The sequence below is a fragment of the Mastacembelus armatus genome, chromosome 5 (genome assembly GCF_900324485.2).
Source record: "Mastacembelus armatus chromosome 5, fMasArm1.2, whole genome shotgun sequence".
NCBI lineage: Eukaryota > Metazoa > Chordata > Actinopteri > Synbranchiformes > Mastacembelidae > Mastacembelus > Mastacembelus armatus.
The window spans coordinates 26,169,885-26,197,388 of NC_046637.1; the positions used below are offsets into that span (position 1 = coordinate 26,169,885).

At 37.8% G+C, this 27,504-nt stretch overlaps 2 protein-coding genes across 7 annotated transcripts; both read right to left on the minus strand.

The window, feature by feature from the left end:
• Positions 1–692: 692 nt before the first annotated feature.
• On the minus strand, positions 693–7,872 carry adipor1a (adiponectin receptor 1a). The gene is made up of 8 exons (XM_026306023.1): positions 7,792–7,872; positions 5,792–6,007; positions 5,596–5,709; positions 4,489–4,660; positions 4,064–4,250; positions 3,203–3,390; positions 2,761–2,954; positions 693–2,277 (listed from the first exon to the last, which is right to left on the minus strand). The coding sequence occupies exons 2-8, from the start codon at positions 5,936–5,938 to the stop codon at positions 2,149–2,151; spliced, it is 1,131 nt and encodes a 376-aa protein (XP_026161808.1). The 5' UTR covers positions 5,939–6,007; positions 7,792–7,872; the 3' UTR covers positions 693–2,148.
• A 1,425-nt stretch (positions 7,873–9,297) lies between these two features.
• inavab (innate immunity activator b) lies at positions 9,298–25,636 on the minus strand. 6 transcript variants are annotated; one of them, XM_026306022.2, is made up of 10 exons: positions 25,320–25,636; positions 18,773–18,889; positions 15,937–16,070; positions 14,201–14,323; positions 13,820–14,036; positions 13,579–13,632; positions 13,055–13,352; positions 12,286–12,438; positions 11,371–12,070; positions 9,298–10,927 (listed from the first exon to the last, which is right to left on the minus strand). In XM_026306022.2, exons 1-10 carry the CDS (start codon positions 25,354–25,356, stop codon positions 10,835–10,837), a joined length of 1,926 nt encoding a protein of 641 aa, XP_026161807.1. In that variant the 5' UTR covers positions 25,357–25,636; the 3' UTR covers positions 9,298–10,834. The 6 variants fall into 6 exon arrangements, with proteins under 6 accessions (XP_026161807.1, XP_026161804.1, XP_026161802.1 ...); XM_026306019.2 differs by having other exon boundaries at positions 13,579–13,635; positions 25,320–25,633; XM_026306017.2 differs by having other exon boundaries at positions 12,286–12,441; positions 25,320–25,630.
• Between the last annotated feature and the right edge of the window lie 1,868 nt (positions 25,637–27,504).

Here is a 27,504-nt window from a genome sequence, read left to right on the forward strand (position 1 = left end):
CATGCTCCAATATATATATTTTTTTTAATTAAAATTTCTGATATTTGTAAATAACTGTTACACTATTTATCAGCAACTGTAATTCAAAATGTAGCGACATTGTTGCAACTTTATTCTGTCCTGCTCCATGCTTTACTACAGGTGTGTACTGATATTTGTGCCTCTGGAATTGATTTTAACAGTGGATCTCACCTGATGCTGTACTTTTTGTTCTTTTCAAAGAATGATATAGACAGAAAAGTACTAATAAAGTTACTTGGAAAACAGTACATACGATGTTGCAGAACAGCACTTTCATCACATCCAGTAAGACTGTGTCACAAGTCTGTTTCACTTCATATTTTGTAGACTCTAAAAAATAAGCGTAATTTCCTATGACTGTGCATTCTGGTGCAGATCTGTATTGAGATGGAAATTACAAACCAAGGAAGGGGAAAATAAACAGAGCAGCTGTTTGGAGGTTTTAAAGCTTAATACATAATACCCTCTAAATTGTATTAAAACTAAAATTAGGTCATTAATGAACACTGCGTCACAATATCTTGTCATAATGGTCAAGTAGTTGATGATGAATCCTGTTTTCTTTACAGCTGCTTACTGATGAAACAATGTTTTCAACTATATATCATGCTCACCAACTGCTTGTATTGCCTGAACAACATTGTATGCCCTGTAGACAACTGGAGACCGCGTTCGTACATGTGGAAAAATTTATTACAATAATTTTCCAAGATTACCATTAATAAATATCCATGTTTACATTTCAGTGAAATGTATGATTTATCACTTTCTACACAGGACATTACACAAAGAATACACATTGTTTTAGTCTTTGTAATAAAGCTTGAATCAGTTGTTCTAGAAAAAGGAGTCTTAAACAGCAGTTGATACAACCTATCAATGGAATTGTAAGTTCAATAATGATTCAACTGTGTGTGTGTGTGTGTGTGTATATATATATATACATATATACACACACACATATACATATATATATATATATGGCAAGGAAAACAAGAAAAGTCAACATCTGGAAATCCTTGAAGCTTCCTCGACTGTTGAGATAGGCCGTTTTATTTAAAAACATTTCCATTGGCCTAAGGCACAGGAATACTAAAGGTTTACACATTTTAAACCCCATATTATGATTTAAAGTTTAAAATTTTATAGCACACACTAAGGTGCATTTGATATTTACACCTCGCATTGCATCTGAAATCTAGCAGAAAAAGAAATATCTCTAGCTCACACAAACACATTTGACCTAACCGGATCTGTACATTGTGCGTAGCCCAGGAACTCTCAAAAGGAATCAATAATGTGTTGTCTGACAGAGAAAATGATGGCAGAGAAGGTCTTTTTCTGTATTTTCCTAGCTACAAGCATTTCTGTGTAATGAAACAATTTGAAAATTATTTGTTTGGGACTTTTGTTAGTTGAAATAATGCATTTAAAAGAAATTCTGTGAAATTCAAAGAAAAAAAAATCCCCTTGATGTATTTCAGTAAAAAAGTCTAATTAGCATTATCAATTGTGTAATTCAGATATTTATATCTCAAGATTATATGTAACGGATTTAGGCTTTATGCTCCTTTCATTATAACATATTGTATTTTGTTCCAATGAGCCTTCAGAGTACAGTTGATGTTTTATTGCAGAGTGGGAATAGGTAGGTTTGTGATGGTCCTCCAAGTTCTAACAGACAGCTGCACAGTCAGTGTCAGCAGTTAACACATAATATGTGTACAGTTTTATCCTCCTGAAATAAAGGTGTAGGCAGATCCTCAGACAGAAACTATAGCAGGGTTGGACTATTACTGCGCTTCTAATACGTGACCATTAGTTACAGGAATATGATTTTGGTTAAGATCCCATTCTGACCTTACTCAAAAACACAGACTTCAAGCTTCAAATTACTGAAGAAATAGTGCCTGTCCCCTCCATAGTTCATCATCTTCTTAATGCTACTTTATTGGGGCAAAAAACAACCAAGCAAAAAGACCAACAAAACCCAAAACAGGATGTTAGCAAATCAGAAGTACATAAGAAGCAGTAAGTAAATTCCAGCAGCATTTTTACGTGTGTGTTGCCTGTATGTGTTGTTTGTGGGGCTATAAAGAAAACTGTGAGCAAGTCACAGTTACTCTTTCAGAGTAAAGAGTCATCAGTGCATCCTCCCTCGAGGCCATAGCGGAACTCCTGCAGGTTGGAAACACCGTAGAAATGGATGAAGGCTGCTGCCACAACGAGAACATGAAAAATCTGATGGGAATGGAACTAGAAAGGGTGAGAGAAGTATGTGTTAGTAGTACTTGCTAGACTAAACAAAAATGTGCAAAGTATACACTGGTATCCAAAGTTTCTGCCTTCATTTCATATTTCATGTATGATTGAAGTCCTGTGTACATGTCTTATTTCAGTGGTAATGCTGAAACATTACATTGTGAGAGTTTTAGCAAAAACTGCTGTACATTTTGAAACTGCACTTTAAGTTACTTGGATATATTTTTTATTCATAACATGCAGCAGTTGAACAATTATTGGTATGTGGGGGGCCTGTGAAGACAGTTGTATATGGTAGTATCTTCTGTGGCTCAGCATTGTGAAATCTGTGCTCAAGTGGAATCACATGTGCAATCTTGGCTTGGGTTTAGAGACCACAAATGAACAACAGAAATCCTGCATTATAAACCGGGGTGTGGAGTTTATCAGGCAGGCTAGCAACACACTGTTGGTAGGTGTAGGTGTTTAAATACTTACCCAGATGTCACACTTGCCAGGGAAATAGCGTTCAGGAATCCTAGCTGCATAGAGACCAGCACCAGTGATATACATGGCACCCATCAGATAGAACCAACCCATCTGGCCGACCGTTGTGGCCTTAACAAAACCCTCCTCGATGGTGAAGTGCATGGTTGGGACAATGCCGCTTAGTCCCAGACCCATGAACACACCTAAAAAGAGCACAGTCTTGAGGCACTTTGAATAAATTTGAAAACATCTTCATCTAAATTTGGCAAGTATTATAAAATCTTTCAGACATGCAAAAACTCAATTTTATAGCCTTAAGTGGTTTTCCACCATGTATGAAAATTATCACCACACTTCAGAAAACACAACATGAAAAAGATACTCTGAGGAGATTTAAAGAAAAACAACATGATCTAAAACGTTTCTATAATAATCCTTAACTAGTGAGCACCTGCTCTTGTAGGTCTGTGACGAGGTGTAGAGAATCGGTCCCACTGGGCCACTATGATGGCAGCAATGCCAAGGACACATACAATGGTGAGGTAGATAAGTCGAGGCTGAGGGGAACAATAGAACGAGTAGTACAGCCAGGGCACGAAGGAGCCCATGATCAGGAGGGCAATGCCCGAGTAGTCAAGCCTGAAGACAGAAAGTGACACAAAGACAACAGCTGCTGGGTGCAAAAAGGCTTTCTTGTGTTTCTAATGTACATTTCTAAGACTATCCTAACTTTAGACTCACTGTTGATGAAGACCTGAACATGGACACAGTAACAAATGGTAAACACTAAGAATTTTGGAGTTTTTTCTTTACGATAAATGATAATTCTGGCAAAACTGGTGTTAGTCTGCTGTCATAAATGCAAAACCCTAGGTTTACCCACAGGTCAGAGGAAAGCTTTTCACAACGCCTCACATTCACTCACACCTCCCCGAAAATGGCAGAGCTGCACTGCAAAGTGCTGGCAAGCTTCAGTCCAGGGTTCAGCTTATTGCTCAAAGACTTCTGACATACTTGCAGCAGGGGCCAGGGTTCAAACCACCAATCCTGGGATTAATGGACAACACTGCTGCCCACTATAGCCACTTGTCTTCTTGTGTCACTGGTTATTGCAGCTAATACACATTGGAACCAGAAACATCGTTTTAATTAAATGAGGAAACTGTCACATTACCCGAGAAAGCAATTCATGTTAGAATTGCTCACTGCTCGAATCAGTGCCCACTGGAATTTAGATTTGTTCTGAATGCAGCCTCTTTGACATCTAAGCTAGATATTCGATGGATGGATGTTTGACAGTACAAAGACTTACTTAGAGAAGGTGCGAGACACTTTCTCAGAGTGGCAGTAGACGGTATGAAAGAGCCAGGAGAAGCTGAGGCAGAGCACAGCTCCCAGGAAGAACATCCCAAACACCACTTTCTCTTGCAGTGGGGCCATAAAATACATGTTGGGCCGCAGCATGGTTAACGTGCCCAGGCAAAGGAATAAGATCAACCCTAAGGGAAGAAAATCAGACCAGTTTTACTCATACTAGCCAAAAAGAGAAGACACCAGAACTTATCCGGAGTATAGTTATCCGGAATACAATATATTATATTAAATAACACATTCAAATTTAAATACATAAAATATGTTATCACACCAAAATGTCCTGCAAACAAAATTCAAATCTGCTGCAAAACCTCTATGTTCAACATGTTTAACAATTTAGGAATGTTACGTAAGGCTTTTCACCTAACAGGTGCGTCCAGATGTTTCCTGTCTCAGTGTGAATTCTAAAGATGCTTCCGAAACAGGCCCGGAAAGAGGGCATAGGGGGTCGGTGACCATGTAGGAGGTAATCGTTGTCCTTTAGCCACTCTGGCAGAACATGAAAAGGGATGACTCTCCAGCGCCCCTCCCAGACCTGAAAAGTAAGAATAGCTTTTACTCACAAACGCCCTAAATCACTGTGTATTTTAAAAAGTAAACCACTGAGAGTTGCTATAGAGATTAAAGACAACTGTTGTATTTTGAATTAGTGGAAGTTGTAAAGTAAATTTCTCTTATAACTGATGCTGACATGGTCTTTGCCTTAAACATACATTAAGTCAGCTAGATGTCATTTAATCAGATTTCCTGCCAATTTCTATATGTTAATAACTTATATGTTTATGATTTTTTTAATGAATCAGTTTACAAAGGTTTTCAGTTACCACTTGGTGTTAGCTATGTATAAACTGACATTGGTCTCCTGTCTCCAGTGTTGACTGGTTCCACAACAAATAAATCCTGTGTGACCTGGAATAATAGAAACATGCTAAACCCATATATGACTCAATGTGAGCCTAAAATTACACAGCAGGTTAATCCCTTGTTGTTGCTGTTCATCCTGATCTGCAACTTTATGTCCATTGACCTCACTGCTTCACCACTGCGTTGTACTAAATCTGGTCTAACCTCATTTAATGTGGGCGCTGCAATATTTATACTGGTTTAACAGTATGTGGTGTAAACACTGTATTGTTACAGGATCTTTTTTGCTTATTCTTTCACTTTGTCGTGTTCAGAACAATTTATTTCTGACTGACGAGAAAATCATTCCAAACAACCTATTATATATTTTATTACAATAAAAATAATCAGGCTATTATACAAAGCTGTGTTCACTTTTTTCATATTACACTGAAGCAGTGTTGAATTGCTGTAAATCCCAGGCTGGGTCTAATCCCACCTCACTGGGTCAATATGAAAGTGTAGGCCTTTGACAGAAAATTTAAATGTGGACTGGTACTGTGCCTTTACAAATTCAATGTTCATTAAATTATAACGAGTTTAATTTAAAGCATGTACACAACTTACCTTATGTACAAACTCCTCCATCTTCTCCATGGCATGGTGAGCCTGAAGTGGTAAGGTCAAAACCTCTCCCACCTCATCATCCTCCTCTTCCTCATCCGCAAGCATCGCAGCTCCCTTTAAAGAGATCACAAGAGGATACTAAAGCTACTCAACAGAAGCAACTTTTTTCTCTGGGCATTTTCCTAAACAGTCCTACCTCTGGGTGGACGCCTTTAGATGCTGCCTGTCGCCCTCCTCCCTCCTCCAACAGCGGCCCAAGCTCCATCAGCTCAACATCTGGGACACTGCAGTCCTCAGAGATCCGACAGTCTGCATCACTTGCAGACCCGTTTCGGCCTGACATAGGGAGACCGCCTGATGACTCACTCACAATCCTCGTATTTTGCTTCAGATGGTATACTTCAGTTTCCTCCTGAGCAACCAGAATCACAATCAGCTCTACTGGCCAAGGATATTGACACATTGATAAAATCTGACTCCAGTTCCCAGCAACTCTCATTATACTTTACACTGCAGAGGAAAAATGTACAATACACAAATATAGACCTAAAGCTAAACAAAACCAAAACAAGTAAACATAATCAGCATCAGCACTTTGTATGCAAAAGTGTATTGCAATGCAAAAAAGCCTGTAATAAATTTTGTATAGATAATAACTGGATAAGCATGATATAATGGTGTCCAATATGTTAAAATTACATACAAAAAATTGAAAATTACATTTGTGTTATTGTTACAATTATTGAATAATTATATCAGGTAATGTGGAACCTTTTAACAATAGCTGTGGACCAGGAATGTCACCGAAACCCAGTCCTGTAAGAGGATCAGGTCTAAATAAGTAAAACGTATTTTCAAGGTCAGTTCTTCTAAAGTTATATTAATATTTAAAATGGGAAACACTTTCCAAATGTTTTTGCTAATGGGAAATAATCATCAGTTACCTTGAAATTACACTGTAATGCGTAGCACAATACAGTGATCCTGTATTGCAAATCAATAGTTAGCATTATAAAGTAAGTGATTCTATTTACAGATTTTCTGAATAAGCCACAATTTATAAAGGCTTGGTGAGCTGTAATTAATAGCTTTATTAATGGTTAATAAATTGCTTACTATTGTCAAAATCACTTATGAGCCATTACCGACAAGGAATTTTGGAAAATCCATCCAAAGCATTGAAATTAATTAGGAAGACCCCACAAAGCCTTTAAGTCTGCAGTTTTACATATTAATAAATCAGTAAAAAAGGTTGCCAGTCTTCTCACTTTCTAATAAGCAGTTATATGACAACAAGCCTTTAATGAATAGTAACAGCTTTCTGAATTTATATTAATGCATCAGAATAATAAATAATGCGTTTGCAGGTAGAAATGGTACTAAGTAACGTTAGTTTATAAATGAATTTTGGTCTAGATGCTGTGCAGTTCATCTGAAAGATGCTCCTTAACAATTAAAGAGAGCAAAAAAGAAAAACCTGTTTTTCCTGTAGGTGGATATTCTACAATCTGGGAGCCCACGGTTGTTTTTATTAACGAGTTTTTACTCATTTATCAAGGATTATTAGATTATTTCTCAGGAATCAATAGAGCCATTAAGTAGAACATATAAACCCTTTAAAAATGGTGTCTTATCAGACACCTAGCTCCTTTTATCCGATGTCTGACTGAGCTGGCTGCTGGACAAATGTATTTATTTAAGTCTACGACACCGGTCCCAATTCCAGAGCGACAATGATCGTTTAACGTTTCTCTCGATAGAAAACAAAATACTGGATTAGGATAAAGAGCTGAGGTCGACAACACAAACAAAACGTTGACAGTGTTGACTAAGGTTATCGTTAGCACAGCATCCGAACGCAAAATGTAAACAACCGCAGGACACCGACGACTTGACGCAAATCCGTCATGTCTGTCCCCTTCGTTACACTTCAAAGCAAGAGGCTGGATTAATGAACATTCACGAAATTTAACGAGCACCGGCACGTTTATGAGTTAACGTTAGCTGGTCACGAATCACTCATCAACTTGCTAACGTTACCTTCTAGCTAGCGCTGAGCAGACGACACACTTCGCTAAACAACTTGCTAGCAGCGATACAAAAGCCTCAACGACGACACCGTCCTCTAACGTCAACCAGAGATCTCACTGTGCTGACTTATAATACGATAACTTTGTTAAAAATGACATATGTTACCTGACAAGGTAATCTTCCAGGAAGGGTGATTTTTTTTAAGCGATGTAACTACGAAACACAATCCTTTCCGGAAGTCCCGATGTCTTCCGGAAACATAATCATTTTTTCCAAAATAAAAGCACGAATCCTTGTATAGAAAACATTTACATTTAATTAATATAAAAAAATGATTTACTACATGTAAAAGCAGACTAGTTATGTGTTTTTGATAATTATACCTTCAAAACACCGAACTTAACGAGGACCAAAACAAACAAAAGAGACAACTTTACAACAGAGAGCAACATTTTAGAAGACTATTGTTTAATGTGTGTGTGCTTTGTAGGTTTGTGTTGATTTTGCTGTGTTTTGGGGTTTTCTGGTGTTGTGTTTTGTACAGGGCCACTGTACAAAATGCATTTACCACAGTGTTCCTTAGGGAAAACTATATAATAAAATGCAGTATTGCATTTATATGGCAAGTCACTTTAATGTAAATATATACAATTAATCTATCACAATATTTTTAGAACGAAGCCAATTTTAGATCATCTTTAAATATTTTTTTATTGCTTTAAAGTTGTATGTAGCCTACAATAAATACAAAAATACACAGTGGCAAGAAATACTCTATGTTGCAGATAAAGTACAGGGCCAAAGTCAGGCTGAAGCATGAAGATCAAGATAAAAGAAAATAAGGACAAAATATGTGGTGGGACGAAAACCTGTAATCTCACAGCCGGTCATGACAGATGGCTGCCCACACACATGCGCATGCACGCACAAACACACACACACAAAAGAAAAAAATAGACTTGCCATTTTCTGGGAACTGATTCAAACTCCTATAACACACTTATTTGTGTAAGGTCCACAGTTTGAACCGCTTATCTACAAAATGGTGGGTGAAATAATAGTGTCACAAGATTACACAGTATATAATACAAATGATTGATTTGTAAGTGGCACAGTCATAATAGTTTTATTTTTACATTTTAAACAGTGCCTGTCAACTGACTGAATAGAGATATATGTCACTACAACTAAAATTGAGTAAGACCTCAGGGTGAAGTTTGCATGAAAATTTAAATACCCACCCAACATTTTCTCACACAACCACCACTTACTGTAAAAGCTTCACCAAAACAACTCATTACATAACTAACGGCCTTTTTGCCTGCTAAACCTTGTCTCCTTCTAATTACCTTCATTAAATACACACCTCCTTTGTGTAAACCAGGGAGAGATTCCAAAATTAAAACTCAGCATGAACATCAGGCAGTTTGACCAGTTCGAGTAGGAAATTCACAGGTATTACTAGTAACACTGTGACTCTGTGTCCTAGTAAACCATGAAGATGCCAAAATTAAAGCAGCTAAAAGGAATTCAGCCATGATTATTTTTTAAAGTTTTCACCTCTGCTATTTCTGCTGTGACATGTCAAAATGTCTGCCTACAAACAATCCATAAAAGGGTTTTGACATTGGAATAATAGCATGTGATGTGAGTAAATAAAACTCAACAACATGCAAACATTGGTTTTTATTTACTTCCACAGGGAAAACATTTTCACAGGTTTTTTTTTTTTAAAGCTAGATAATACATTATTAGGTCCACTTAAACTAATGTAACGGATAAATACAAGACAGTAAAAATTGAGGCACACAAGGTAACATGATTGTGGTCTACTTTTTTCTTATTCAGTAGACACAGTGTTGACTGCTGCTGGATTTTGCAGTTAGCTCCATGTCTACTTTTATTTCAGGTCTGACTTTCCAAGAGTCCAGTGGTGCAAACACAATAAATTAACATATAAATAGACTACCGTGATAAACCAGGAAATGTGTAGCTATGGTTGAATTTGCAGAAATGAGGAAATCTCAAATTATTTACAATAAAATGGTTCAGAGACATGAGCTTCTGTTTGAGTATTACATATTTGTAGTGATTTGAATACAGTTCAGTACAATTCACTGTAGACTTAAATTTGCATTGTGCCAACAAAAAGTTTATTGTAGTGACCCACCATCTCAGAGTCTGACACTGATGAAGAAACTGTTAAAGCTCATTTAAATTTCATTCCGAAAAATTAATAGCTGCCAAACATCAAGACTCTGCTTTCATCTCGATTTGCTACCTGTATCTTGTGTGAATAAGTTACTATCTAGTTTCTACTAGTTGATTAAATCAGTTAGTAATTCAAGTTACCTGGCACAGCCACAGACAAATGCAAGTATAAAAACAAGACACATTTGACCCCAAAAGTACATAATGATGAGATCAAACCCAGGACTTAAATATAAGCAGCTGAAATTCATTGACATGTTAGGGGTATGGTGCTCATTTACATTATTTTACAACCAATATTTTCCTTCATACAGCTTCTTGAAAAGGACTTAACATTTGATGTTTTTGAAAACAAAACTCAAACATGGGCTAAATGTTAGTTGCATAAGAAAAGCTTTTTTGAAAGCATTCACATTTTTTATGAGCAAATTTAGTGAGACCCTGTTATCTCCAACCAGTTGCTGGCAAATGAATTTGTGATGGCTTGATAGTAATGAAAGTAATCCTGTATTTAATGACCTAGAAACTGTGGAATGATAATATTTGTTTTCGAGAGAAAATAAAACAGTATTAAACTGGCAGCTAATTTATGGCATCAAGACTTAGACATTCAGTTCAATGCTTAATTTGTCAATAAGTACAAAAAAGTACAAAGAAACACACAGAGTGGACAGAAGCAGGCACACTGTACAGGTGTACCCCAAATCTAATACAACTGCTCTTCAATCAGCATTACTCAGACTGCATCAGATAGGTGTAGACTGAACTTTATAACTTTGGAGGATACCGTGCTGTTGTTGAACTGGATTGCATTTCATCCTCCCTCTTTAAGAGCAAATCCAGGCAGGCAGGCAAGTAGGACGATATGTTACATGAAATAAATCCTTTAAAGGCATAAACAGTAAAGAGATTTTCTGGCTACTCTGCTTTGGTGGAAATTAATCCAGCTGCAGTCTTTGAGTAGACATACTAGTTAAGTGTCTGAGTTTTAATCTCTTTATAATTGACTTACAAAGTGAGAGCCATCGTCTCCAACCCAGTGTCCCTGAGTGTCCTCTGCAGCCCTTTGGAAAGCCCTTCTTTGGACAACCTAAAGATTAGCAACAGAAAAGAGCAACAATACAATGGAATCATTAATCAGTACAATACCTGTATCTTATCTACATAGTTGCATTACATACTGGTGTTGAGTTTTATACCACATTATGTAGAGCAAAAACCCATCTATTAGATACATCAAGAAAACCAAAACACAATGAAAATAGCAGACCAGTTTCCAAAATACTACTTAATCTTGACCTTTTCTACTGTTCCAGCAGCGGTAACTTAATTAACCCTATTCACTTAATTAAAAAGTCTGTTTGGCCAATCTATTGTTAAAATGTGATGATAAAAGAAAAGTAAGAATAGCCCTCAACTAGTAATTAAATACAATTAATTACTTAAACCTATTTGCTACAGTATTTTTGGCTGATAATTTGTTAGTAATCTTTTCTGCTGAATAGAGATAAAGACAGTTTAGTGTTCACTTACCTGTTCATGGTACTTTTGACTTTGGTAGGATGGCGACTCCAGAAATGACATGTTTTTCATTCTGACTGCTCCCTGTCTGTCTAGAGAACGGGACCTGGGTGATTTCAACTGACTGCGCCAGTGCCATGACTTCAGATGTTCATTCACCACTTGTCGTGGGAGACCAGTGGAGTGGTAGTGTGGATGGTCCCACTGAGCAGGGGAGGGAGACAGTCTGATATCAGGAGGCCTCTGTGGTCTTTGTTGGGGTACAGGAGCATCTTTATACCGATATTCGTATCTGTTGGAAGGAGCAGGAGCCTGCTGGGCATAATAACTCTGTGCCATGTCTAGATCAGGTGGGTAAACCATTTCATCTTTGTAATAGACTTTGTGAATTGTGGGGTTGTATTGGTGCCTGGGACTATGGTAAAAGCCCGTGCGTGGGAAGGCTTGAGGTCCATAGCTGCCAACTGGGCTGGAGTGTAGGAAGGCAGACTGATATTGTTTGGGCAAATCGCAGGGCAATTCCTGACATGGGGAGCTATTGTAAGATGTAAACGAGTGTTCGGAGTTGCTATCCTCAGAACTAGCATGGCTTCCATAGTTCAATGTAGGGGAGGGAGTCTCTGGTAAAGCTATTCCGTATTCTGTCAGCCGCCTCCTTGGACCTCTGCTGCGGCCACGGTCCTTTTCAAATGAAGCTTCAGGGTTGGACAACCTGTGCAAAATCACAACAATTTTATATATCAGGTATATTAACAGGCCAACTCATCAAAGAAACTATAACTTCTATATAACCTCTGGATTTTTAATGTATTAACAAAACTGAATGTCTAAAATTAAATTACATCACAGTGATTTGCACTAACATGTACAACAGAGGTGCGCTGGTTCTGACACACAGTACTGTGGATGTGTATGAAGTGTGAGTACCTGAGGGAGAGCTGTCGGTGCACGCGTATCTCTGGTGTGGAGGGCGTGCTGTTAGACTGGGCGCGGCTCAGCTTCAGATGGGAAAGTTGCGTTGGCAGAGTGGATTGTGCTAAGCAAGCCTCCAGTGGTGGCAACAATTCAGTTTTGGCTGGACTGCTGAACACAAACAATGGCAGCCAAGAGATGTGTTAAATTTAGTTTCTTAGAACCAAAAAAGCTAAAATAATTGAACAATATCAAGGCTGTGTTCATAATGCATATCAACAATGGAAAACCCAACAATAACTGTAACACAGGAAATGTAATTGAATATGAAGGACTTCAACTTTGAAAAAAACATTTGGCTGTATTACAACGATATTACACAATGAAGACTGAACTTGTATGCATTATGAATTTGCATTAGCCCAAATGGAGTTTTAATTATGGCTGTTATTATAATTAATGGACAATAAGCCTGAACTATACTAAAATTTATAGTTCTCTGCTGGCCACTGCCTGTTGTAGCATCACAGCAAAAGTAGAGGGCAGTGTTGCATGTTGATGAACACGTATCTATGGTGTGATGCAGCACAGGAACAACAGGATTTGCACTGGAAGGCAGCAGTGGAGCTTTTTACTTTTTACTGCAATCCTCTTGTGCTTTTTCTAGTGTTTCAGAGTTACCTACATCCCAAAGCTTAGTACACTCCATGTTCTGCAAACCATACTTTCCAAAACTAAAAACTTGTTGAACAGGAAAGGAGTCATGGTGGATGGCATGTGTTACCTCGTCTTGCTTGAGGAGCGCGACTTCTTGCTCTTCTGGTAAGGTTTGTCGAGACTAGATTCTGTCCAAGGGGAGTGTTGGATCGGAGGAGGGTCGTATACGGGGCTTGAGGTTAAACTCAGTGGAGATTCAAGGGTTGGATGCGGAGAGTGACTCGGGGTCAGCAGCAGGGGCTGTGCAGACTGAGACGGAGACATGTAGGAGCCGTCTACAGATGACTGTGAAGCCACAGGGGGAGGATCTGTCTCTCCTGGATAGGGGAGTCCTGAGGACGGCTGTGATGACTGGCTGGTGATGTCTAGGAAAAGTAAAAATTATATGATATATGTAATAATAATAATTGTCAGATTCTTTATGAAATATTTATTTTTATTACTATATTATTCAAGATAAATCCTTGCTGGTCACATTGCTGTTTTATGCTCACGCAATGAACATTTTTCAGCTTTCAAACTACATGAATTTGTTCTTGATCTGGCTCTAAACATCAGACTTTCACACGCAGAACTTCACATAGGTCTTACCTTCATCTTGCACCACAGAATCAGACAGAGAGCTGTCATCAGATGCACCAAGATCTACTAAATAAAAATAGAAACAGACAAACACATTGCATCATAAACAAAAAATTATTAATTTCCACAAATGTCTGAAAAGCCAGTCACTTATTAAATTATGAAGTGATGATTTTTCTGAAAGGATGATTCTGAGAGGGATCTGACGTCACACTACCTTCTAGTCACCACCTGTTCGGGTGTATCTTACCTTGTGTAATATTAAAAGCAGGGAGTGGTGAGGATCGGCCATGTTGCAATCGCAGCTGAAAGGCCGTGTCTTGGAGCTGTTTGAGTTTCTTCTCCTCTCTCTTGCACTGCTGTAAACGGCTCTTTTTAACAGCTTTGCTCAGGTGATCCTCCGCACAGAGCTTACGAGCTGCTTCATATATTTTCATCTGAAGTGCCAACTCAGCATCTAATAAACTCTGGAAAAGATTATTGCAGGCGGACAGAGAGAGAAAACACTGTGACCACAAAATAGAGGACATTTTTTTAAGGCCTCATGTAACATCTTACAGTATGTCTGTGAGGTTTCTGCTGTTTAATAATGACATTATTATTATCTATTACGTAAACTTGCGGCTTCTACCTCTGTTCCTTGAGGAATGCTTTGCTCATCCAGTTTAAACGCAGCTCCAATGCGCCTGCGAATCTGCGGAGGCTTCTCTCCTGGTAGCAGCGGGTAATCATCTGACAGCTGTCCTGTCAACTCCTAAACAACAATTAATTTAAATTATTCAATTAATCAAACTCAGCCGCCCACAGACAAATATAGATTTGATGGAACGATGATTCAAAAACAAATAAAGCTATAAACAAATGCTGCTAAATCCTATAATTTAAGCTGTTCAAAGAAAGACATGCAGATCCTTTCAGAGCATTTATTAAACCATATCTGTGGCAGTATCTTATCTGTTCTCTTTACATGTTGAGGCATATAAGTTCAGGGAAACTGTTGCACAACTCCATGTTAGAGATTTCCTTTCACAACACATTCTTTGGGTCTCACTTTCACACTGTATCACATGTCCCTGTCCAAAACAACCTCAGAGCACGACAATGCACTGTTACTGTTTTTTTTTTTCCCCAAGAAAAGTCATAAAACACAGTTACTCTGAGTCACTACAGGCCACTACAGTCAAACAAAAACTGAAGTGTGACCAGGGAGATTACTGGTTCTTTTGTCACTGGGAGAAGGGAGAGGCATCATGTCTCTTATTAGTTCACCTAAGCATGTCCCAACAGGAGTGCCCATCCCGAGTGTCAATGGGAAGAAATGATCAGCCCTGGGATTTTACCCTAGAGCATAAAACCATTGCAGAGAAACTGCAAAACTTGAGTAAGTGTCCAGTTTTGAAATGACTTAATGAGCCCTAATGTGATCGCTCACATCACATAGAGCGTAAGGGGCAGAAAAGGCTGAAATGACATTTGACAAAAGACTCATGTTGGATTTAAACTCAGGCTGCTATGGAAAAACTTTAAACTGCTTGGATTGACTGAACCACCAGGATACCTCTTCAAAAGCTATGATGCATTATACAAAATCTTCTTGTAGGCACACTGGATGGACTAATGTCACTACACAAAGTATCTGAAAGGAAAAGGATGATGTCTTTATTCTGCTTAGTGGTGAGAGCCAAAACACTGCCATCACAAAGGAGAAGGGGACAGATTAAAAGACATTTTGTTTCCTCCATCTGGAGTGACTGGAAATCACCACTGTGTCATTAAAGGCATGCCAAACTAAATGCAGCCAAATTTTGCAATGCAACAGTTTCTCTGTTAATTTTGACCTCTATCCCCTACCACGACCTGCCTTTCAAACTAGCATTTTTTTTTTTGATCTCCAGTCTTTTCTTGCAGTAATGTGGAAACAGTTTTAATACGCCAACCAATGACTGTCCTGCAACCTGGCATTTATTTGCTGGCTCAAATGACCTGTGCACACAGGAGGTGAAACAGACCAAAACCAATCTAAGAAAAAAAACAATGTGGATGGAAAGTTGGAAAACATAATTTTTTAATTCATCAACATATCTCATAAACGTCCCCCATACAATATGTAATTGAACATGCTGCACTAAACTACCCCACCTAGTTCATCTTTTATTACAGGTGCTTAATCATCTGCAGTATAGGGTGTACACTTTTTAACAGCTTGCATAACGTCGTTTCAAATATCTTGAGTTTCATTTTGTCTCAGTCTACTAAATCCTTTTTAAATATTTTAATGAATTAAAGATTATCAAGATACTGTGACTCATTTTTTCCTATGACGCTTCAGTTTCAGGAGTTTTTGTTTCTGTTTCTGAGATTACTTACAGCTTCTCGAATGCAGAGTTTCTTTAGCTCCAGTATGCAGATCTCCAGGCGTTCCTGGAGAGCCTGGTGTTTGAGCTTCATGGCCCTTGTGTGTGTGGTCACGTCCTTTGTATGCGTCGTCGGGCTGTCAGAGCCTGCGTCATGTAACAAGAGAGAAGCCAATGGACTTAACTGACTATGACTTTAATGTGACTAGTATATTTCCATGTTCAGTATTCAAGAAGACATTCAGAAGCAAATTCTAAACCAATAGAAAATAAACAAAAGTAGATTAAGACCTCAGCTAAAGACTTTCAATATAATTTAATTTACACTGTCACTTTAATTAAACGATTACTGATCATTTAGCCTATGAGTGTAGAAAAATATGTGCCTGTCACTAGTTTCTATAGTTCTATGACTATTTCAGCAGCTCACATTTATGGTGCTTATTATAGAAGAAGGTATTTTAGTATTAATTGGCAGCTCAGTGTGAATTAATACATGCTATAAAACACAATCAAACCAAAAAAGTACCAATAATGTGAAAAATAAAGATAAAGTCTGTTTTTACGTTTTTTTTGATGTCACACACATCCTTTTAAGCCGTCTGTGGCCTACAGATTATAGCATTGTGGATTTGGGGACTGAAAGGTCTCTGGTCTGATCCCAGGACCAGCACAATGGGGTAGGGAAAGTGAAAAACAGCAGTGCTTGCCCTCCCATACTACCACCGTTAACGCACCCTTAATCCTCGGCTGCTCAAGTGAAGCTGCTCAGTGCCAACAGAACAGACGGTGGTTGAATTGGTTAGCTATCTGGTGTGAATGTGTGTGAGGGTGAAGCTGGAATAAACAAAAAGGATTTTAAAAAAATCTAATTCCTAACAACTAATTTATCAATTATCAACTGGACAGTAATTTGAAATGTGCATATTAAAAAGGTCAGTGCTACAAAAATATAAAATTTAAGATTCAGACTTGTTGACTACTGACATGGTGTGGAGTACAAACTAAAACTAAAACTGTTCTTCAGCTATAGACATGTTGATGATGGCAGTGTTTACTTAAATCATGAACGAACACCCAAACATCATTACAAAGTACATTAATTTCCCTATATTCAGATTAACTGTACAGGCTGCCACAGAAAACACAATTTGACAGAAGAACGTACCTTTTGATTTTACTGTTGTTTTCATTAGTGACACAAACTGCAGAATGAATGTCAGGCTCTTCGTAACTATACACAATGTGTGAGTGTTCAACTGGTGCTGTCTGTAGTCTTGGTGACTAATGACATTAGGATTAGTCTCAGTGCTGTAGGAGTGGCTTCAGGCAAAATGCACAGAGCACCACATACCTTCAGAGATTATTAACAGAATCCCTGTAGGTACTGACAAACATCTGAGGTGCGACAGGAAGCAAAGTGTGACAGTGCTACAATGAGGTCAAGACTACCAATGACAATTGCCCTATTCTTTGCAGAGCGATACTTTCTCATTGTATAGGGAAGACATCCCATGGTTCAATTCATGCACAAGGAATGTCAGAACTAAGGCCAGAACTAATCAGTGCACACTGCTGAATGTAACAAAACAAAACTAACTAATCATTATTTTTAGTATTAATCATCAAATATTTCTTGCTAATAGATCGTTTGATGTAAAATGTTAAACCAGGAAGTAGTCACTACCAAGAACATGGAACCACCTCAATTTTGGTATTTTTTTCTTAACATTAGATAAATGTGTGAGTAAATTAAGCCACTGCAGATTAATTTTTCAGTATTCATTACTTTTCTTTCTTAACATATTTTGCATTACATCCTCCAGGACTCTGCGTCTTATTAAACCTGAGACACATTCAGTTTGTTCTGTGCTGGAGTTAATCTAAGAATGTCCATCTTGTCCATTATCTTTTCAAGAATATGAGCGAGATCTGTGTTGCTGAGAGAATTACAGCAGTGTTTGTTAAATCCATGTAATCTTCTATGACTGAGTAATGCTTTGAAAGGATGTCATTTTGCTAAATATTGGGTGAAGCATATGGGTGACCTCACTGCAGCAAAGAAAGGAGGCAATTTGTGTCAGAGTAAGATTTACACTATAAACAAAGTCTGGATTTAGCTGCATCTTACAGAGTCGAGAAAGACCTCAAAATCTTTCTTGAAACAAGATATTTCGACATAGTAAAATACTAGGTGATAAAACAAGTAACAGCTCTGTCGTGATATAACCGAACATTTAAGAATCAATCAGTCAAGCAATTTATTTAGTGTCAACAAGGGCTTACAATGAGAGAGATGGACAGATTATTATATGAGATTTTGTTGGCTGGGCCTGTCACTTTTTTGTTAGCAGCGATACAAATATAATTACATTTAAGCTTTGCCTTCAGTGCCGATTTCTTACTTGCCTATCTGAGGTAATTTGAAAGCAGGTGCTGAGATAAGATTAGCATGGGTTGGATTTGTGTGCTTAGTTACAACATTAGTTTGAGCCTATTGACTAAAGAGCTCAGTGTTTCATGTTTAAGTGACTAAATATGTACTTTAAATCTAACACCGATTTGATTTAGGCCTGAATAGTCAAAGAACATTATGAAAAGCAACAGTTCAAACTTCTGAAACGAGGCTCAGCTCAAATCCACTTTCTGTTTTCATGTGAACAAAAGCAATTCAATGAATTTACACAGTTCTCGTCAGGGAGATTGGAGTAAACAACCAAAGGAAAATGTGGAGTTCGTTTTTTGCTAATTTCAGGTGTCATGATATTGATTATTGATTGATCAATGTAAATTTATACCACTGAACATTTAATGAATGACTATTTCAAAACTGTAAGAAAATGTCTTACCTGAATGAAGGATGATGCCGCTGTCAGTGTCACTGATCTCTCCATTACCTTCCATGTAGGCTGACTTACTGCTGCTGTTCTTCAGTGGAGGCAAAGGATGTCGACACTCACCATGCCCTGTAAAGTAAGATTTCACATTTAGCAGCCGTCACGATTGTTGAGCTTTTCAAAGCTTTTTCAAGTCTAGAAAATAAAGATTTCACCAAAATCATAATAACATGCCATTTCATAGAGCTATTATTTTTTCATGACTTCATACATTTTTAAATTGTCTTTCTTTTTATTGTCCATTTATCTTTATAAAAGACAGGTAACGCCTGCACGATCTTACAAAATGTTATAAACTCAAATGCCACATCCTAATATATTAACTACAGCCTTTTGAAGGTTCACAGCCCATTGGCTGTAGGTAACATATTAGGATGTGGTATTTGATTTTATAACATTTTGAGAGCGAGTGTGCAGGCGTTACCTTTCTTTCGTGAAGTCATTCGGATAGCCTGGCGCCTTTAGAAGTGGTGTGTGTGGAGCCCATTCAGGACAAAGGGGAAAAAAGGCCTGAATATGAAATAGAATTACATAATGACTATGCTACAAAGAAAAACAATAGATAAGCAGTCTAAACCCAAACAGCATTAACAAGAGGAGCACATTACTTAATCTTGTGACCTGTTGCTTCAGTGATTCAGGTGTGACTTGTCTTTTGATCCCACAGTCAAGTGCAGTCATAGTCTCCCAAAACATGAGTACACATACATGTTACCAAGTCTAGGGTGTTTCCTGTGACTCCTTGCTTGTAGGTCTCTGATGTCATATGATCTTTCGTCATGATTTAAATTTGTTCTGATAAGTGGCTCAGTAGCCATATACACAGCTGGAGTCAAATAAAAACTGAGGCGCTTGCTGGTTAGATTATTAACTAAGTGAATACAGGAATGCGCCAGTAGATGAATTCCAACACACCCAGGGAGGTTAGCCTCCGCTAGCGCTACGAAGCTTGTCACCGCCATCGCTTTGAGGAAAAATTAGAGGAGTTTAAGTCTGAAGCTACAACATACAAGTGTTTCTGTCATAATGTTGTTGGAGCTGCAGAATGTCTATATATGGGGAGTCATAAAAATGCATCCTATTATCATTGTGACTATAGCATGAACATGACACATTCTCCACACGGTTCATATGACTGACGGGATGCTTCACGCCTCCACATCACAGATTGCTGTGTTTGCAAAATTAGGTGAAAAGTGAAACAGTTTTATGTGGAGCAAATAAACAAGATTAGAGAAGCTACATTTAAGTACAGTCTTTGTTATCCATATTAAATTCAGCTAGTATTGAGTTATGCGTTGGCCAGTGGTTCAACACAGTCATAATCAAATTACCTACAAGTAGAAAACCATAAACATCAGTCAGTTTAAGAGGCTCACACTGAATCAACTGCATAACAAAAAATGTAGAAGACAAGGCCATTAGTGCAGCAACAAGCAAAGATCTTTTTGACTAATTAGGTTGTTATCACCAGATATAGTCTCTCATCCTTCCACCAAACCAGTCGGGAGGTAAGTCTTAGCAGAAAGAACAGAAACTACTGAAGCATTCTGATGAGCCGTATCTTTGCCGCTGAACCAAAACACTTTAAATAGAATTAACTTAATCAGTATATAACATCTTCCTAATCAGATGTTTTCTCACATAGCTGTGGGGAAACACTTCTGTTCTATTTTTAAATATGCAAGACAAAAAACACCAACACGTATGAATGAAACTGGCTTTAGAGAAATCAAACACATACATACAAAAACAGATAAGGAGTTGTTCCTACCCTGAACGTGCAAAGACTGAACTATGATACTCTGAATTAAACAAGCACCACAATCACAGCACCACTGACATAGTTGTGTAAAAGCTTGATTAGGTTAATATAAAATATCAACTTAGAAACGCTATTAAAACAATGACAGCCATTCAACATTAACACAAATGAATTTACCCAGAGTACAACAGGTGAAACATAAAAGGAAGAAAGAACATACAAAAATACCAATACATGAAAAGTTACTTACTTAGAAACTGAAAAAACTGTCAAGTGAAAACTTCCTGATTTGAGTAAAACGCACCAAACCCAAGTTCTGTGAAGTCTGGACAGGAATGAGAGACTCGCCCACTAACAAAGAGCTGCCCACTGAAGAGGAGTGGCCTCATACGGAGGGCTGAACACTTTAGTCAGTATCATGTAACACAGCGCTCCCATCTGGGTTCAAAACTGTGTCAGTAACAATGGCCAAGTTTGTGAGAAATTACACTTCACTTTGCCCTCTTATCTGTACATCAATAGATGGGTGGTGGCAACCTGGGTGAAACTTCCCAATGTACAAGTACTATAACAACACAATTTGACAAAGACTGAGCAACCAGGGAAAACATAAACACAAAGTATAATCTCAATCTGAAATATGAAGGTTTTCTGCTCGTCTTTATTTATTATGACCAGAAACTGGACATTAAGTGTTATGAATCAAACAATCAACGTTTTCTGATTTGGATATTTACGATTGTTTTTTGTTTTTTTTTTTTACTCAATTTTGACATTTTATAAATCAAACAATGAATTGATTAATTTATTTCAAAGTAATATTTACCAATAATGAGAATATTCATTAGCTGCCACAAAGAGTGTTACTCAGTGCTTCACTTCTGGGCCCAGGTTTTCAGATATTCAGAGATCAAATATCTGATCAGTGCATGACTGCTGCCATCTCCTGGTCGCTGAAAACATTGGAAAACTGGATAACCAACAATGAATGAATCAGTTCACTATCTTAAATTTTGAATAGCCTCTGATACCTCAGCACTTCACCGAGCTCCAGACCGACAAAGCCGAGTGAAGCATATGTTTATAGTCTGTATGATTTACAGAGACCCAGAGGCAGCACCTGCTCTGTAACCACATGGCTCACATTCATTCTGAATCTCAATATTCATTCTGGCTTTCCAGGAATGTTGGTGCTCTGAAGAAAGGTCCAGCAATTCCCAGACACTCAAGAATCCGATCTCAGATGACATGGCACCAAGAAAGCAGCAGCCACAGGACAAAGGGAGCCAATATCTGGTTCAGTGACTTCACATTTTAGGCTTCACAGTGTGAACGCTACTGGGCACATTTCACTGCCATGTAGACAGATGCACAGATGCAGTACTGTAGCAATTAGTGAATTAATTAATTAGTTAGTTGATAATCAATTAAAAGCTCAAGTGTTGAACTAAAACTGGCAGGAAAAACCTACAGTTCCATATTCTTTACCAAAACAAGGGGTTAGATGACTTCTATACTAAAATTTTGGATGGATGGTTTTCACTGTTTTCTTTTTTAGATCAGATGATTATTTGATTCATGAAAACAATGGTTAATTGTAAAATATTTGATCACTCTAGTATTACGCTGTATTTACTAGGTCAACAGTAGGCTGAAGAAATGACTGAAACCCATAGGTTAATAAAATATGTACCATTATGCTGGATATCATTAAGCTCAAGACCAAAAAACTTTATGGGTAGCATTTAATTTTCTACTCTACCATCACCTTCACTAAAACCATTCTCAGAAGCATTTAAAGAACAAAAGTACACAACGCAGTTTATTAGCTACTGAGCTAAAACTATTGAGGTTTGATACAACAATCTTGAACTGTAGGATCACTCTGGAGGATGTAGTTTGTGGTGAATTGTATTGACTGGTGTTTCTAATACTTTCTCACTGGGAGTCTTGGCTCAGGAACAGAAAACAACTCTGTATATAGTGTATTTAGTACAGTTTAGTTAGCAACAGCACTACATCCTCCTAATTTATTGTAATGTTGAACCAACACTTCCCTAAAACTGTATGAACAAAGAGAGGACATTGTCACCTATTTATTATTGGGACTGTTGTATTTGACTGTATTTGCTTTAGTTACTGAAGTGACTACTGAGTGTAAGAGAAAGGAAAGGCTGAACAAACCTCTGGCCTGCAGCTGAGTGGTTAAAACAATAAAAGAACAAGAGCGGCACCTTGTGTAAACAGGCTGCAAAACAAACAGTTTACAAATCAGCTTTAAGGAGAGTGCAGTCACGCAAATAAACAACAATCTCTTCTGATTGTGGAAAACTACAGTCAAAAGCTCACGCCAAATGACGTAAAATGAACAATGCTCAGACGCATTTCAAAGTCTGGACATGCGACAGGATTGCAGTATGATTCGTCAGAGCTGGAAGGGAACCAGTCATTTCATAAACTTCAATAATGTAATCTCAGTGACTATGACTATGCAGTGAAGTCTTTCACACTTGGTGTAAAGACTAGTCCAAAAACATCCCCCTTCGCACTCGTACAACACAGACTGTCGTCCAGTGCTGAAGCAGCCAGTTGGTGGATGTCATGGCTAGTTTATATAAACCAGAAGTCCCCAAGAGACAGAGAGAGGCCTTTGTCTAGGCAACACAGCAGCTGGCATAACAAATTCTTTAGATATTCCTGACCCATTTTATAAGTGTACGCCTAGACTGCTCCTGCTAGAGGGTTGAGCTATCAGCTGCCAGGGCTTCACACTTTTCCCCTCAAGATTTTACAGCTTACGTTTTGAACCAGGTGCTAATAGATCATTTTAGTGTAATGATGCTTAAATCAAGGTGGTGTCATTAAAAAGTGCTTTAAAGTTGCACTAATGTCCAATAAATCCTGAGGCTTTAAAAGACAAACTAAGAAAATCTTCATGACTGTCTCATTCTTTACCTGCAGTCAATGTTTTTTTGTTGCTCTAAGAGTCACAGTGAGTGAAATAAACTTAAAATGAATACTGTAATACGTACAGTATTCATTTCTAATGAGCAAGCCTGCAGATGTGATGGACCTGAGGTTAAATACTTACGCAGACGTTTGTTCACCACTATATAAATCAAGGCCTATTCTAAACTGTGACCAAGGCAAATACTTTAGCTAAAAGGTAACAAGCTTAAATACACAGAGATAATTTATAACTAAAGCTCTTTTAAGCAGCTTAAAATCAGATTTTTACACACTTTCTGATATGCTGTATACATAGCTGGCTGTTTATGAGTTGTATCTAACTAAAGCTAATGCAACCTATTACAACAGTCCTACAATAAATCCCCCTTTTTACGAAGGTGATAATCTTGTGTTTCTGTTTAAAGTGTTTTAGTGAGGTGTTAAATCAAATGCGAGACAATCTAGGAGGTAGTCTTTTGTGCGTCCTTTCAACTGTATTGCATTATACAGAGAGGTGTTTCTTATTCAGCCTAGCTTCACTGACAAAAATGAGGTGGACAAAATAATAGACATGTCTGAGTATAACACAATGCAATTAAACATTATCACCTTCATAAAGAGAGAATTTATTATAATGGCGTTACATTACATCTTATAAGTTACATTAGTAGGGCATTAGTTTTAACAAGCTGTGTGCAATAAACTGCCAACTGAGTCTGTAATGTACATTAACTTGTTTGAATAATTAATTGAAGCAATATACTTGAGTGAATTAATTAAACCCCAAACCCCGAGCTTTTATGGCTGCACCAGTTCACTGAATCGAAATATTCTTGATGTCTTATGCATCATTTTTTACTAATTCCTCCAAAATGTAGTCTGACATTACCGATATTTTTTGAAAACCATAGGATTTTCATGAGCTCTTAAAATAAAGTTATGCACGCTTTAACAGTGTGTCACTGCCCGGCATGAGTTTGCCTAGGGCCAGGTCAGCGAGGTGTCAGGGGTTAAGCTCTCCCCCCCTACTCAAGGCTGAGGAATGTGTAGACAGCAGAAATATTTCAGTACACAGAAATCACAAAATAACTAATAGGAATACTGGATTAAAAAAAACATTTAAAATAAGTCTCCAATATGTCTCCTATTTAAAAACATGTAAATGTAAATTAAAGTGTAAAGTGGAACCTCATTAAAAAATGCTAAATGTGACTGCAGGTAAATTAATTTCATTGTTTTTCTCTTTTTGTAATGCACCTTTAAAGTTTTCATTAACCAACAATTGTGTTATGTAACAGGCAGGGACTGTTAATGAAACCCAGGGTGACTATAGAAAGGGAAAATAAAACAATAATAATAAACTCAGTGTCCTAATATATATAATATTTTTAAAACCCTTCTGGTTTATTGGATTAGCTCCATGTTAAAGTCGTAAATACTGGATAAGATGCACAGCACGAATAATTAAAACACACCTGTAATGTAACTGAACAGATATGCCAACACAATGAGATTTACACAGCAAACGCAAATGCCACAACAGCCTTTCCAGGTGTGTTTGTAGTGTTTGTTGTGTTTAGGGGTTTATTCCTGGAGCTGCTGGGCCTCCGTTTAAAAAGTTTAGCAAAGTTTTAAACTCGCTTTAGTTGTAACTTTAGCTTTTCCCAAAACTTTCACAGCCCTGTTACTTTTTAAACTAATATTGAAAGGAACCGTGTGCATAGCACTACGCACATACGTACAAACACACTAAACAAAACTTAAATTAACTTTTTTTGCTCTTACCTCGGGAGCTAGTTAGCTTGCTAGCATCGTGCCTCATCTGTATCCCTACAATCTGGACTCCATTGGCTCACAGCCTCCCAGATTTGAGCTGGGGGGGGTTTCTGGTTACAAAGAAGCTGAAGAAAACAGCATTAAAGTCCTTACGTTACGCCTGTGTGCCCTAAATGACTGAACAACCCGAAGTATAAACATTAAACACCAAACTTTACGACCATACAAACGTTTGCTCGAAGCCAAAGTAAAGTAATGCTGCGCTGCCTTTAAGGGCTGTCGGGAATACGCAAGATCTAACAGCATAAAGACCCACGTCTTATATCTCAATTTATCTTTTATCTTCTTCTGCTGTATGATCAAGTGGCGATGTCTCACCCGATTTGTTAATGAAAACGACAGGCAATAGTTAAAAAATCTTGCACGGATATAATTTGCGAATACTGCGCTCCAATGGCGCTAGAAGTCTCTTCAGGTTTAACTGACCATAATGGTAGAAATTACGAGCTAACTGTGGACATGTGAATGCTCCACCAACTACCCACTTCTCCGGTGCTGTGCGGACGTTTACGGGCAGAGGTGATGTTGGTGCACACAAGTGCACACATGGTACCTGTACTTCTACACTGCCCGTGTTTTCTGGTTATTGGGTGATGTTTTAACGTCAAAGCTGCTTCCCTATTCCCAAAATTAGTATTGCATCCTTATTGTCACCGACACTAGAGGTCAGCAGTGCGTCACATCGACTTTTATTCCAGTAAACCACAAGTTATGTCCCACCAGAAGACAAAAAGGCACAATACACACCGCATCTAATATTAAGTGACCATAGACCCAATTTTTGGTGCAGGTAATTAAATGCCACATTGCTGATACCTCATACCACTCACCTTAAACCAATTGGTCAATAAGTAGACTAAGGAAAATGAAAGACTGAACAATCATAATTTAGGGTAAACGAAGAATAACAAAATTAGCTCACCTTGATTAAACATCTTTTTCAACAGAAAAAGTGGAAATAAAACACCTTTGTTGACAGTGAAGCATGCACAAATCAACCATTAACATATCAACAACAACATATATTTACAGAATATGTGTATGATAAAGTTATGGCCTCTACCCATTCATTTATCTATTACGCCAAAGTAAAACAGCACTGACCTAGAAACATAAGGAGATAAAGTACTCTGCAATGTGGAATACAAACCTATGGGCTATTCATGCAAATGGAGACATTTCTCATGGTGATCAACATTTCATGATACAAAGTACTTAAATGTGTTTTAGCTGAGGTAAAATGACAAAACGATCTTTGCTATAACATGCAGTGTATTTCAGTTCTCTGTGTGTGTGCATTCATTTGAGTGTCCAAAGTATTTCCAGCCTCAGCATGAATATTTGTTCAGGCTCGTAACACATGTTTTTTTTAGTGTCATACCAGTTTTTATATTCCATGTTTACATCCGGTGAACATCACTGACTGAACCTAACTCTGATGATCATGTGCCCACATTCAAATGTCTTGTGACAGTGATTTATTAAGGCTGCTTTTACATTTTAATTGTTACCATATTAAACAGAAAACTGTTATCATGCCACTTATTCAGTTCCAATGCCTTCCTCTGTTTTAATGATTCTTATAAATGTCTGACGTCCTTGTCTAATGATAGTTTGTTTTTTATCGGCACTTTATTGTTTCTTCGGCCAAAGTCACCACATCTTCCTCATTGATTTTATTCTCCAAGCAAATTGCTGTCAATTAATCTGAAACCATGTTTTTTTCTGGCACACTTTAATGGGAGTTTGAAGGGAGAACTGTTTGTTGTTTCATCTACATCAATGTCCTTCGTAGCCAAATGAGGACGTTTCAGTAAAAGTCATGTCACTGTGTCTAAGCCTACACAAGCTAATTTGTTACAGCGAAACTGAAAATTTCCTCCACATAGAGCAAAGGTGCCAGGTGTCGGGTTTGTTCAGAGGACACTCACAAATTCAATATCTATTCAATCAAATGTATGTTAAACTCTCTTTGTATAGACCACACATAGCTCATGTAGACTTGGGCTGAAGGAAACCACAGCCAAGCTTCTGCTCTGAGTATTGCTGCATTGGCAAGATCTTTGTGAATGTTCTGCATGCCAGTGGTTCAACGGCAAAAATGTAAAGACACACCAAGATGGTGCAGTGCAAT